At 41.3% G+C, this 13,966-nt stretch overlaps 1 protein-coding gene across 1 annotated transcript; it reads right to left on the reverse strand.

The window, feature by feature from the left end:
- Positions 1 to 1,459: 1,459 nt before the first annotated feature.
- SEM1 (SEM1 26S proteasome subunit) lies at positions 1,460 to 7,720 on the reverse strand. Its single transcript, XM_086742447.1, has 3 exons — positions 7,561 to 7,720; positions 3,573 to 3,666; positions 1,460 to 1,663 (listed from the first exon to the last, which is right to left on the reverse strand). The coding sequence occupies exons 1-3, from the start codon at positions 7,634 to 7,636 to the stop codon at positions 1,621 to 1,623; spliced, it is 213 nt and encodes a 70-aa protein (XP_086598573.1). The 5' UTR covers positions 7,637 to 7,720; the 3' UTR covers positions 1,460 to 1,620.
- Positions 7,721 to 13,966: the final 6,246 nt, after the last annotated feature.

The raw sequence follows: 13,966 nt of genomic DNA on the forward strand, positions 1-13,966 counted from the left end.
ACCGGCAATCCCAGAACTGTACTGAACATATTTTTTCTTAAACTCCCAGCACTAACTTGAAGATGTTTGCAATTGCTATTTGCCACTCCAACTCCATACACAGACTTTCCACGTTCTACTTGCCAAAATGTGAACTCCAGGACATTGTATTCTACTGAACTGGGCTGCATGAGCCACACATCTCAATCTGAAGAAGTCACCTACTGAGCACAGGGTAAGTCTATGCAAAAGGGCCTCCTTTCTTTCCCCAAGCAGCACAGAACCAGACAACACCATCCAAAACATTTAGTTTTGCAGAACCATTCAGACAGCAAGGGAATGTCTCAATCTTCACAGAGTTACCTTCAGAAAGCAGTAAGGGTCACAGTTAATCTTGCCTCCACCTAAATATAGCCCCACCCAAATAATTCAGTGAGGCAGAAGCTTCCTAGCATTTTGCATTAATAAATGCAATTGTAACGTAAGATGCTCAGATACTTAGTTAACAAGGTTAAAGCATTTAATGCCATTATTGCACATCCATCCTTTATTCTGGAAGCTCAGTTTAAATAACATCTCTGCTTCTCTACAGTGAGCTGCCTAAAAAACACGCAGCTAATTCAAATTCCATGAGCACATAGCTGTATTTGCCCTTTTATTAAAAAAAGGTTAAGTTTGCAGTCACAGCCTACACTTCCAGGATCGTAGTTTCTCTCTGTCTTTGTGTACACCAGCTTTAACAGCTCCTTTGGGGAGGATTCTTGGAATTGGTAATAGGTTTTGTAATTTCCACCTTCTGTTTTCTAGTTCAGAGAGTAATCCAATCCAGTCACTACTGCTCTATCTGTCTGGCAACTATTTGTTGGCTTTCATGAAATGAGTTGGAAGTTTGATTTCCGTTCTCAGCAGGCATGTTTGCGTGATACAGATGAACTGCTGTAACTGGCAAATTGGAGGCAATTTCAGTAGAGATTCCTAGGCTCAAATAAGCATGAGAACAGAACTTCTCACCTCCAGAGCAGTCTCTTCTTTAAGAGGCTTGAGAAATGACAGGATGAGATTGGTGAGTTGGGATTTCTGGTGTTGTAAGATGCACTTTAAAGTACATTTTATCTTTGGAGGGTATCAAACTGGCACCCACATGAAATAACTAACAAAAACAACACAAGTTATTAAGAAATAAAATCTTGAGGCAAAATAAGCTTTATCACTCCCCAAAACGCCTTTCTACTTCTGCTGCATTTTAATCAGAATACATAAGTATTTTATTTCTTTTTGATATCTCCACATCCCCTATGACAGAAAATTTCACTCATCTTCATTCTGGCAATGCTTATTTGGCTCCCCACGACAGGAGCTGGTGCAATACCATCAGCAACTGACAGGTCACTAGTAGCATTCCTAGGTAAGTCCATGAATTCTGTCACACAATGCATTTCAGAACCAAAATACAAGTTACCAGTTTAGCAGAGGCTGAATGTATGACTAGGCTAAGATTAAAAACTTTATTTTTTATACAAAACAATAATAAATCCAAGTAGATAATGAACTAAGTGTGTCTTCTCATTTTCCACTTTTTCTTCTTTTCTCAATACAGTCTGTCCACAGTTCAATGTTAAACCACTCCATATTCAGCAAAAACTATGAGGTTTCCATCTTGTATCCATGTTTTTCTAATTCAGCTCTGTATAGAAAAAAAAGACAGGTATATTAAAACATACAAATAAAATACTGTCAGACACTGAATTTTTAAAAATATACTGCACAACATACAATCATTTTAGAATATTAACATGTCATACTTTTTTGGTTCATACCAATAACGTTAACCTCCTTTACTCTACAGTTCTTCAACTTCAGCTTACTATCTTAGATCACTAGAAGTTACTTTTAAGTGAACAATTCAAATATGTTGTTTTAATCATAGTTACTGCTCTCTGATTCACCACGGCTGGAGTACAACTATACGGCGCAAAGCAGCACCTGTAAGCCTGCAGCAATTTCAGACACACTAGAAAAAACAAAGTATTATCTTACACCAGTTACTCTCAAGACTTCCTTAAACCAAATGAGCTCACTAATCTGAGCGATTTAAATGGATGTACCTCCAAAATAATTTTAGCTTTTTCTTTGCTTGTTTTAAATAAAAATATCAGAGTGCACTATTTTTAAATCTCGGTGCAATACACCTTCCAGTGAACAATTCTGAGGGAAAAGGATTGCTTTGTCCCCCTTGGTTGTGGCCAGTACAGCAAGTCAGCAACCACAAATATTATCGCTCCTGCCCTGTCCCCACTTTGCTTCTCACCCGCCTCCAAACACACCAGTCAGAACTACATCTTGTTTTATCTCCCAGTCTTAGCATACGTGTATCTAGATACAGTAGTTCAAATATCTAAAAATATTTCAGGTTAGTTTACGTAGTGGAATTTCAGAAGTGGAAGACCGCAGCATTTTCTTTCTAAAGATGAAATAAAAACGTGCTGCAACAAAGCAACATTGCAAACTATCATTTTAACGCGCTACCAATACTACAGGCTACAATTAAAGCACAGTTATTGAAGCTTTATCAAGATCAACTACGTTTACCAAGAATTACTCTATCCCTTGAAAGTCTGTTTTACTACATATCTGCTTGTTTATTGCAGTTTAACTCCCTTTCACCCTTATAAGGAACAACTACATCAAAGACTATTTTTGCATCCTCTACACAAAGGATAGCTTTCACCAGAGTACAAGGGAGATCAACCCAGAACTGTTTAACCAGGCTGTATTACAGATAGTTTGCTCCTCAAGCAACATACTGAGGGATTAATTATAAATTGTGACTTTGTATGTATGTTTGAAACCATTTAAGTTATAATTACGCATCAGTAAAGGATTAACTGAAACTACAATTGACAAGCAAAGAGGATTAAACAACTGGATTAGAGGTATCCAAACTGCAATCACTTTTTTTAAAGTATGTGATGAACAATTACTTTGCTATTGTTGCTATAAACAGCATAAACGCACATGAAGGGAACCTTAACATTAATACAGGTAACTGATCTCTGGAAAATTTGTCCATTTGGACACACAGCAATGCCACTTGAAGGTACAGAAAAAAAATTGTAACACATTTTGCATTCCACATCATATAGAAGAGAGTAACTTATATCCCTTGCCATTAATCTTTGCAGTACAATTCAGAATTTTCACACACATGTAGGAAAGTCCTTAGAAAATTATTTATTCGAGTTAAATTGAAAAAGTGTGAACAACTGTACCACGATTTGCAGAGATCTTTGTACTAAGTTGTGTAACACCTCAAAAGCCTGAGCCCATCAATGCCATTAGGCATATTTCAGAGTGCACAGTAGAATTACTAAAAGATGAAATGCTGATCAGTACCTCAAACTGTGCTGTAATCCCTTAACTCTGGTTTTGAAAGGCTTTCAATAGAAAAGCACACAGCAGAGCTCTAATTTATTTTAGTTTCAGATCTCTATTTCTTAAAGTAAGCAGATTTCAAACTTTCAGATATTAACTAAACAATGCCATTTTAAACATTGTATCCATCTTCTAGAACAGAAAGTTAAAAATAAAGTTACCTTAACTGATTGGAGAAATCATCTTCCACATTGTCATCATCCCAATTGTCCTCCCAGACATGCGCATCTTCATCTTCATCTAAACCAGTCCAATCTAAAGACAGGAAAAGAGGTCTAAATGTTTATGTTGCATACTTTGGTACCACGTCTTATTGACATATTAGCTCAGCCTCTGGCAAGGTAGACTTCAGCTGGTAATAAACTTCTGTCTTTAAAAGACAAGTCTGGATCATATTTAAATGTTTACATGGTCAAAAAGATCAAAAAGCACAGAGAGATCTAAAAACCCCACATTTTTTTCAAATTGTAGTAAAAATGCAACCTGGTAAAAAAAAAAAAATCATTACACACTTCACATCAAGGCTTGCAGGATTACACATTCATCAGAGACATTCTGCATACAAATGGACAGGCTGTAGCACCACCGTAAAAAGCAAGCAATCTTGAGAACTTGACACCTAGAAGCTCAACAAAAAGGGTACAATTCCAGGTTTGTATTTAAAGACTTTTTCTTCTGATTAAAAAAGTAAATATATGTTGAATGCTATTGCCAAAACACATACACAGATCCTCAGTTCACTCTGATCAGACGCTGAAAGTCTATGGATAAAGGCCAAAAATTTATCTGTGATGCAGAAGCAAAAGCAAATTGAAAAAAGGCATCTGCAGACAGCAATTGCTACCCATAACCAGCTACTTCTGGGTTCTTAAAACTGTTTCCTTACAGAGGCAAGATACTAATGTCCACTTGCTAACTTAGTTTCTATTTTTCTTATAATCTGGTACATCGCCCTTGACAAATTACTGATCATCCACTTAATGCTTCATCACAAAAAAAACCCTATGATCAAACTAGTTAGTTTAGAAAAATAACAGCAATGAAAAATCAGGAAGGCTCAGAATCACTGTAACAAGTAAACAATTCAGCTTACTTCACTGAGGAACGCAGTTTCTCAGTTTTACTGACAGACACCAAGTTTTTTCTAACACTAACAAAATAAGTAGTATCACAATTTTGACACTTGTGACCTTTTATTTCTGGAAGTCTGTTAGTATATTTAAAGAGAACACTATTCTTCCCCTTACAATTCAGTAAGCCATCCGCTGCCCATCCAGACTAAGGCCCAAAGTAACAAACATTGATGGAGGTATGCGAAACAAAAAAAAAGCTACTAGGGTAAAAGATTAGAAACTCATTTACAGTAAACAACTAACTTTATAAGACTGAGGGCTGGTCCTTGCATTTTCTCCTCCTTCTTCTAAGATCGACAGGCAACAAAATTAGTATTTGGCATTCAGCAGGACAAGAAAATCTATTTGTAACTGATTAAAGACACACACATGAAGAAGGCATTACAATTAAACTTCCCTACACAAATAAATTGTATAATGGAAATAGATGAAAGGAGCATAAAAATTCTACTGGCCCTAAAGACAGTAAAAGAAGGAACTAGGAAGAAAAGGTGAAGAAAAAATGCAGTATAAAAAAATATATATTATTTTAATTTAGTTATACTGCTAGTTGCTCAAAGGAAAATATTTTTATTTTAGAACTATCTGCAATAAGCTTTGCCTATTTATATGCAACGGGGTTTTTTTTGTGCGTGAAAATAAAAAAGCTTTACCACTCATCATTGATCTAGATTTCAAAGATACAAAAAACAAAGCTCAAAACAGCTTAAAATTCACATAAAGTCAAACTTTTCTATCTACTAAATATAAGTATCTCAGAGAGATCTACAAATTGAAAAATAAAATAAAATAAAATCCTAGTAACTCATATCCAGCACAACAAACAGCAGCTTCAATCATAAAAGGTCAGTTGGAGAGATTGTGAAAACATGCTCCAAATCAGAGTGAGTGAAGAAAGAGCCAAAAAGGCCCATGTCATCTTCCACACCGTGAGGGGAGAGGGTGAAAGTAATGCCTAAATTACATTCTCATTGCTGTAGCTACAAGACTCTACAGTATCTGTGTGTTGACACTGTAGCCCAGAATTGCACACTACAGTTATAATTCCTACATTATATGCCTGTGACTAAATAAAAAAATTATATAGCATTATCTGGGATTGAAATATTAAGAGCATCTGAAAGCCTACTACCATTAAGTATTACTAACATACACCAAAATTAGAAAATACATTTTTATAAACTTGTCATGGCTAGACTGATGGCACCGATTGCCATATTTTGCACCTGGAAAAGGAAAACCAAAAGCAGTTTTTAGTGTAGAGGATAAAAAACCTAAAATGCTATCATTTTACACATCACATTTTACATTCCGAAAAGCACTGTACAAAAAGTCCTCAAGCAACCAATTCACATACACTTAAAATCTCTCATGCTATACTTACGCTATATTTCAAATTAAGTGTCCTATAAAAATGGGTCACATCTGCTTATGATACATAAACTTGATTTGATAAACTGAAGAAAAATTTTAAGTTGGAAGAAAAGAAATTCCCCAAAAGCCAGTCCTTTTATCACTTAACGTAAGTTTGCATTACCTAATTTCCTTTGGATAAAACTTGGGTAATAAAATGTGAAGTTTTTCTTGCTGCATAGAAAGTGATGTTTTAATTGGAAAGAGCAACATTTAGTATGGGTTTGAGTACATATTTATCACAATTCTTTCCAAAGCACTGAAGATAACATCCAAATTGTTCTGAATATTCTTTGTAACCTCTCAACACTATTATCTCTCTTGAAGATTTAAATGGGCCTCTTTAGAGGTTCTTATTTTTTGCAAGACAGATCAGCAAGAAGTCTGACTGTGGTCACTCTTTAATAAATCTCTGTTCTACCCAGAAAGTTTGCACAGTACTTGATTTTAGTAGTAGAGCTAAATTCAACTAGTGACTTGATTTCACATTCTGTAACAGCAATTCAGTGCTCTGACCAATCCACGGTTCAGAAGCATGCTTCAAAGACTTCCTTCATCCCTACTCCAATACTTAATTTACATTAAATAAGATAAACATTTCTGCCTGTTTAGGAAGCACATATGGAAAAGAAGAGCTAGCCTTTTCACTTTAGTTTAGCTATCATCTCAACTACATTAATAACTTTTTGCATCAGTAAGTGCAAAAATATTTTTTTACTCGTACCAAAGGATTCAAAACACCAAAGGCTTATAAGGTCATATAAAAATCACATACAATGAAGACATTACAGGGAAAAAAATCTGACATCTCATCTATCGTGTTTTATATAATTTCTCATTATCCACAGATTGATAGAACTCCCAGAATTAAGGACATAGAAAAAATAATCACGCCCTAATAGGAATCTTTTCAAGATTATATCTGTAAAAGGACATTGAGTTGTTTTATTGAAGTTCAGATTTATTTTTCCTCATTCAATATTTTCGAACCTATGAAAAGCAAACCAACACATAAATATTTGGGCTTCAATATTTGAGATTCAGAATAACTGCAGAGCACGTTATTTCCTCTTCACACCTATTTCCACCTCACACCCGGTCTCCAGCCCTCATCCTTCCTCTCCCAAGCGATTCTCACGCCGAGAGCCGAGATGCACCAAGTTTCTCCCGCGCTTGTTCCCAGCTCTCTCGCACAATGACACAGCACTTCGAGCGCGATGGGCCCAGCACCCTGAAACCAGCACAGCTGGGCACAGACAGCAGGTTCGTCCTTGACCCCGGCTGTGACGGGGCTGCAGCCCCACACCGGGGCGGGGAGAAAGGAGCCTAGGGGTACCGGAAAAAGCCGCTTCCGTACCGGTGAGGCGGTGCATGCGGAGACGCCTCGCACCACCGTAGAGACCCTAAGGGCTGCTCTGCGGGCAGGGACCCGCGGATAAACCGCACCCCAGCCCCGTCGCCGCTCCCGCCCGCCGAAGGCCGCACGCTTCCTCCTCGCCTCGCCCGAGCGGCCCGGCTCAGGCCGCGGCCTACAGCCGGAACCGCCACCGCCGCCACCGCCACCCCCGCCGCCTCTCATTCCCGTCCCCGCCCCGCTAGGCACCTTCGGCTGGGAACTCTTCAAACTCATCGTCCTCCTCCAGGAGCCCCAGGTCCACCGGCTGCTTCTTCTCCGACATATTCGGCTCGCCACCCCAGCGCCCCGTCCCGCCGCCCGCGGAGACTGATGGGATACCGGCAACCGCGCCTGCGCCCTGCCGGCAGCCGGCTCCCGGCCTCGCCCCGCCCCCTCCCGGCGCCCCGCCCATCGCCTCCCGGTGAGGGGGCCGCCCCTGGGCGCTCCCCGCGGCGCTGTACCCGGCCTCTTCCGCGCCTCCCCCGGGCTTCCCGCCGGCCCGGCCCCGCCTCTCGCTGGGATCCCCTCCGGGCGGCCTCCTTGGTGCCAGGAGCCCGCCCGCCGGCCCTGGCTCTCCCGGAGCCCGGCTGCAGCCGTGCCGCGGCCCACGGGGCGCGGTACCGGGGCAGGTGCCGAGGGTGGCTGGAAAGAGGCCAGGCCCTAAGCCGGGCTGTGCCCCCGCCGCCCAGTCTCCGTGCTCCCGACCTCTGCAGCGGCTCCTGCGGCTGCCGAACCGGAGGGTCCCCGGCCGGATCTGGTGGCACCGAGATTTACGGGGCCGGAATGAGCTGGGGCTCCCCGGAGATGGGAGAAGATACCCTGCCTGGAAAGTGTCGAATGTATTTTCCATGCTGTGGGTGGAATAAATCCGTCCGCTGCAAGGTTAGACGAAATTGTGCAAGCCACCGCCGCTACTGAACACATCTGTTCTCTTGATATCCTTTCATTGTTGATTTATGTTCAAGCAACACCTATCAAGTACTGGCCTTTTGTCCTAATCTATAGCCCGTGTTGTCTTCTTTCCCTTCTGGCATTTTAACGTATTGTTCCAAAACCTATGTCTAATTTACTATCTTTTAAAGTCCTTGACCGTCACATCAGGGAAAAAAAAAAAGGAAGCAGCTTGACAGAGAGATTATGACTATTCAATCAGAGTTAAGATGTTGTATGAAAAATAGAAATGCCTTTTTTTTTTCAATATTCCCAACTGTGTTCATCTCACTTAATTCTAGATTCTGTTGATGATTTGAGCAGAGGCAAAGTTCGACACGGACTAGCCTGAACAGGTTTGTGCGTGTGGTGGCTCCGATGGCTTCTCACTAGGCAATCACCTTGTAACACTCCTGGCAGTTTGTTGGAGGGAGGGAGTTTTGTTCCCCTTGCTCTGTGAGAAGCTAGTTCACCAGACAATGACTTGCACAGCTGGGTTGTACCACGTCCTAGATTTAAAGTCAGGGAAACAATGAACAAAAAAACTGGTGTGGGAATTCATATATGGTTCAGTTTCAGCCCAAGCTTCAGTTGGAAGCATGTTCTGGCACATGGCCACAGTTAAGGCAAGGTGGGAAATGAGCCCTTCTGACAGATGAAAGGTCTAATAGAGCGGTCACATTTTATTTTTGTGTGACAGAAAGACTGACTGGCACTGATGATTGTGACAATTATGATAAGTCCGGTTTAATAAATCAATATATGGAATCTAGTTATAACTTGGCTGGGATTTTTAGCAAGCCATGCATTTTTTAATAATAGATACCCTGCTCTATGCAGAGAGTGCAAGGTAAAGACATAGGGGTCTGTCACATCAGAAGCCTGCAAAGATCTGCGATCAGTCAGTTACAAAGGCCCATATTCAAACCCTCTAGATTTTGCCTTACCTAGAGCTAAACTATGGAGCTTGCAGCACATTGGGGAATATCAAAATGCTCAACTGCACCTAGATTATCTAAGAAAAAAATGTAACTTGGAAACTCCTATGGACAAGTAGCTTCAAGTAGCCCTGGAGCAGGAAGCAGCTTGAACTTGTTTTGGTGACTTTACCTATATATCTGCCATGGAGAGAAGACACAGCAGTCCTTCCCACTCCCTTTTCTCTTCCTTCTCTGCTGAACTGCTGGTTAGGAAGCTCTGGAGTGCCAGCGGAGAGAAGAATCTGCACTTCCCTAGGGAATATGGCTGGTCACTGCACAGAGAAACAAGGCAAATCAAGGACGCCTGAAGCAATGTCTTACTTATGTAGGGACTGACAACAGTCAGTTTCGGATCCAAGCCCTCCTTTGCATTTCCCACCTGTGGAGCTGAGTGCTCCTGTATCACCACTAAGCCAAATTTATCTTATATTGTCACAAAAATCTACAGTAGCAAATTCTCCTCATTTTATTATAAATATCACTTTTTTATGATTCCTTTAAATTGGTGATTTCTGGAGTTTTGTGGTTAAATAAGAAGCTTAGCTCTTGTTTAAAAAGGAGAAAAATAAGTTTCTATCCCAAGCAGCTTGAAAATATGAACAAAAAGTATTTCAGATTTACCTATTTTACTCCTAAGATTGCTTTAAAATAATGGATTTAAAAACAAAAACTTTAAATCCATTGTTTTAAATCCAATGCCACAGGTTTTGGAAGCCTGGAATTTACATTACCTTACTTAGCCTTTCTAGCAGATGAATGAATGGATGCAGACCTCACTGTAATGCCCTAAACCCTTGAATTCTCTGCTAGGAAGGGCTCCAAGTGTCTGCCATGCTGCGTTTCTCTTGTCAAAGTATGCTCGTTCTGCATTGCCTGAAGGACCTTATCTGCGAGGCATTCTCCAAGCCAGCCCGCTAGACCTTGCAGGAAGAGGTGCCCGGTGGGCAAGGTGATGGGCTTGCCTTCAAATCTCCACTGTGTCCAACCTGGATTTGACCTGATGTCAAAGCCAAGTGCCGCAACCACCAGGCTGTTTGCTGGTTGTTTGGGGGTCAGTCTTCTTCTCTCTTCCAAAGTATATTCAGGTATTTTCAGTCATGTTAGAGGAGATTTGAGAAGTAAATAACTCAATCTGCAACACTAAGTAGCCTACCAAAGAGAAATTCTCCTGGGAGCTGGTTGATGTGGGCCCCGTGTACAATTGGAGTTTGATAGTTTCTAGATGGACCATCAAGAATAAGCGTTGCCTTTCAGCATTCAGTCGGAGAGGGAAAAGGCACTGGTATCTAATCATAACATGCTGCCATTGATTTTTGTTTTATCCTTCCCCTGTTGCAGTCCCAAGATCTGTGGCAATCTTTACAGTCACCAAGCTTGTATCTCACACAGACAGAGGACACACAGAGCAAAGAACAGTTTTGATCAAATTAAGGAAAGCACTTCCTACACTCCTAGAACAGCATAAGTGATCTGGTTTCTTGGAGATGTAGCCCCTGCACAGTACGGCAGCTACATGTTGGTTTCCAGGACCAGCAGCCTGACATTATTGGGTGTTTCAGCAGAGAGGTGTACACACCTGTTCCATGGAAATTAAAGGAAAAAAAAAACCTGTAGATTTCAGTGGTTCAGGATGTGATGGTCTCTGTTAAAACCTTAACTTAAATACACCCTTAACTGATAGCATGTTTGAAATAATTGAACAAGACAATCCTGAGTAACTCATCAGTCCCTCTATTATTCTTTCCAGAGCTGCACAGCAGCTGTTTACTCAATATGATTTGTTTTAATTTTTTTTTTTTTTATTCAGCATGTTTTATGCATTAATATCAGAAAAAGCCTGTCTTTCTCTTGGCAAATGTTACTGCAAGTTGTCTGGCAGGGAGGTGAGATTATGTAGATTTATTTATTCAGAGTGTAATTTGCATAAATGAAAAATGGAAATGGAGCATTTTTTCTGAATTAGAGCCTTTTTTTTTTCTTCAAAGTTAAATAAAAATGTGTGTAGTACACTAGTTGGGATTTCCAGATTTTTTTTTTAGGGGGAGTATTAGTCATTTCGATGCCTGGGCCCATTTTCTTCGACTTGGAGGCTTTAATGGCTGAAAGCATATTCTGAGGAAAGGATTAAGAAGAGGAAATAGAACGGATTGGAAATGAATTTGCTTATAAGCAGTTAAAGGTGTCCTGTTGAAAAAAATTCTCAAAGCCATGTTAAGGATTTCAGATATCCTGGGTAAACTGTTGATTTTGGAGGTCTGCATGGTCCCAGGGTACCAAACAGTGCCTGTTTAGAGAAACCTTGTGCTGCAAAGAAAATTGGCACTGTGTGTATTTGATCCAGCTGGCCTCATCGACATAATGTGAAATCTGTGTGCGCGGGCTCTACATCTAATGGACCAGCAGCTCAGACATACCTGGCTCAGACCAGCAATGCCACAGTTTATCTGAGTGGGAGAAGGACTGTCTTACAGTCCAGGTTGTTAGATATCCAGGAAGGCATCTAGTTCCTCAAAAAAAAGAGGAAGGAAAGCTTATTACCATGAGATTTTAATTCAAAATGCAAGAATTAACCGTGCAATGCAAAATATCTATCCTGCATTATGTAGCATATGTGGGAGTCCAAGCGCTGATTAATGCATCTTGGGAATCCCTTCAGAGCTGTTCTGTGTCTCAGGATAGCGCTGCATTTCATGCTGTCGTTTTTTTTTTTATTAAATTGGAGGAAAAAAGCATATCCTACCTCCAGTGCATCTGGACGTTAGGAATGGATTGTTCCATTTCTTTCAAGAGCTGTGTGCAGCTCCGGACCCGTGGCATTATTTCTGAGGTCAGTGCTTTTGGTTTGCCATTATTTATTTATTCATGTCTCCAAAGGTCCTCTTTTTCTCTCCAGCTGCTCCATCATTCACCAGCACCTCCTGGTAGCCCACCCTGCTCCCACAGCCCATCTCTTCTCACAGTTGACCCTCACTGAGGTCAGGATGCGATTAGGTGGCTGGAGATCATAAGGAATATTAATCACAAGGAACACTTAGATGTTGCTTTACAGACTTCCTTATGTGAAATACACTGTGGTGGGCTATCGGGTTACCAGTGGCTGAAAAAGAAACAGTACTCTCTTTACCCTTGACAGTCAAAAGAAAGTTTGATTTATTTTCTCATTTTCAGTTAGTCTAAAGGCAGCTGGGCAGTATTGCTACAAACCTCTAGCTGTGTGTCATTGTAATAGGGGCAATATGTTGGTTCACTTCTGCTCTCTTCCTCTGTCTGATTGTTCTATTGTCTTTCTGTTTTGTCTCCGCATTTGGGCTGACAAAATGTGTCCTTGGGTTTAGCCCTCTAGCCAAAACTTAACGGGCTCCTAATCAAGAACTAACACCACCAGTAGGCTATTTCCTGTCTTTGTTTACCTTTCCTGGTATCATCTTTCTTCTCCTCTCAGTCCGTAATAGCAAATTTTCACCATTATTTTCCTTTGAATCTTCCTGCATCCAGGGTGCAGGAAGCTTCCTATATATTGTTCCCCTTTCATTTTCTGGCCACTTGATCTCTTAGCCTCCCAGCTCTACATCCTGGAACTGTAGCAGATGTATCCAGAACCAGATTTTGAAAAGCCAAGTAATCCTGGGATAGCCATATATTCCATATAGCTATATCAGCATGATTATTCCTGAGCCTCAGTGGGAATTGTATTGATGTTTTGAACATATAAGGAGTAATCACAGTGTGACTAATTACTAGGAACTGTTCACCACGACTTGCATTTCCATGCAAATATCAAGACTGTCAGGGTACAATTCAGTTGCCTAAGGAAAGGTTTCTGACTCGGTAGAGATGCCCTGAAACACAAGGCCGCCTGATGTAATCTGGGAGACCTTGGCCCTTCCCTGTGGAGGTGAGGCAAAATACCCCAGGGTTTCTACTATTTGCCTATGTTAGATACTTAGACCATTTCAAGGGCAAGAATCAGGCCACCGAACTTCAGGCCACCCTCACCGTAGGAAGCTTACTCAGCCAGACAGCCCCTCTGGTCTCTCAGTTCAGAGAACAGAGAGAAATGGGTTCTTCCAGGTGGAGATTCAGAGCACCTGAAATGTAATTTGAAGGGGCCTGTCTCATCTCTGACTATATTAGGAGCCTAGGAAGACTTTGCTCCATAATTATGTGCTGAAAGTCAGGGGACATATATAATCTCTTACAAGTTCAGGTGACAGCAGTCACCCTCGTTGGCCACGTTTTCCTCTGGCAAAGTCCCTCCAGGGCATTTTTAGCCCCAAATGTATCTGTTTAGCTTGTTTATCAGCTCAGCTGTCCCCCCGGAGCATAACCAGCGTGTCTGGCAGGAGCTGGCAGTGGCAGTTACGTGCCCCTCAGAGCTGGCTGCTGCGCGTTGGTTTTTCCGTGCTGGTAGGCAGAGCGTGCTCGCTGCCCTTCCATCGCCAGGGGCTGCTTCTCACCAGCCCTGGCTGTCGTTTACCTGTTCTGCAGTGTCACAGGCAACACAGTCTCAGCTCAGGGAATTTCACTTAATTGAATTTATCGCCAGTTAACACAAACTTTTAATTACTGATTTAGGTATTAAGGGGAAAAAAGAAACCGTATACTGTTGAACAAACACTCAGGGAAACACCTTTCCTCGCCTTTCTTCAGGCTCAACTTTAGAGAAACAGCTCTCCTCCCTCCTTGCTCACCTCAACTCCCCT

The sequence above is a fragment of the Chlamydotis macqueenii genome, chromosome 2 (genome assembly GCF_036417535.1).
Source record: "Chlamydotis macqueenii isolate bChlMac1 chromosome 2, bChlMac1.mat, whole genome shotgun sequence".
NCBI classification, from domain to species: Eukaryota; Metazoa; Chordata; class Aves; order Otidiformes; family Otididae; genus Chlamydotis; species Chlamydotis macqueenii.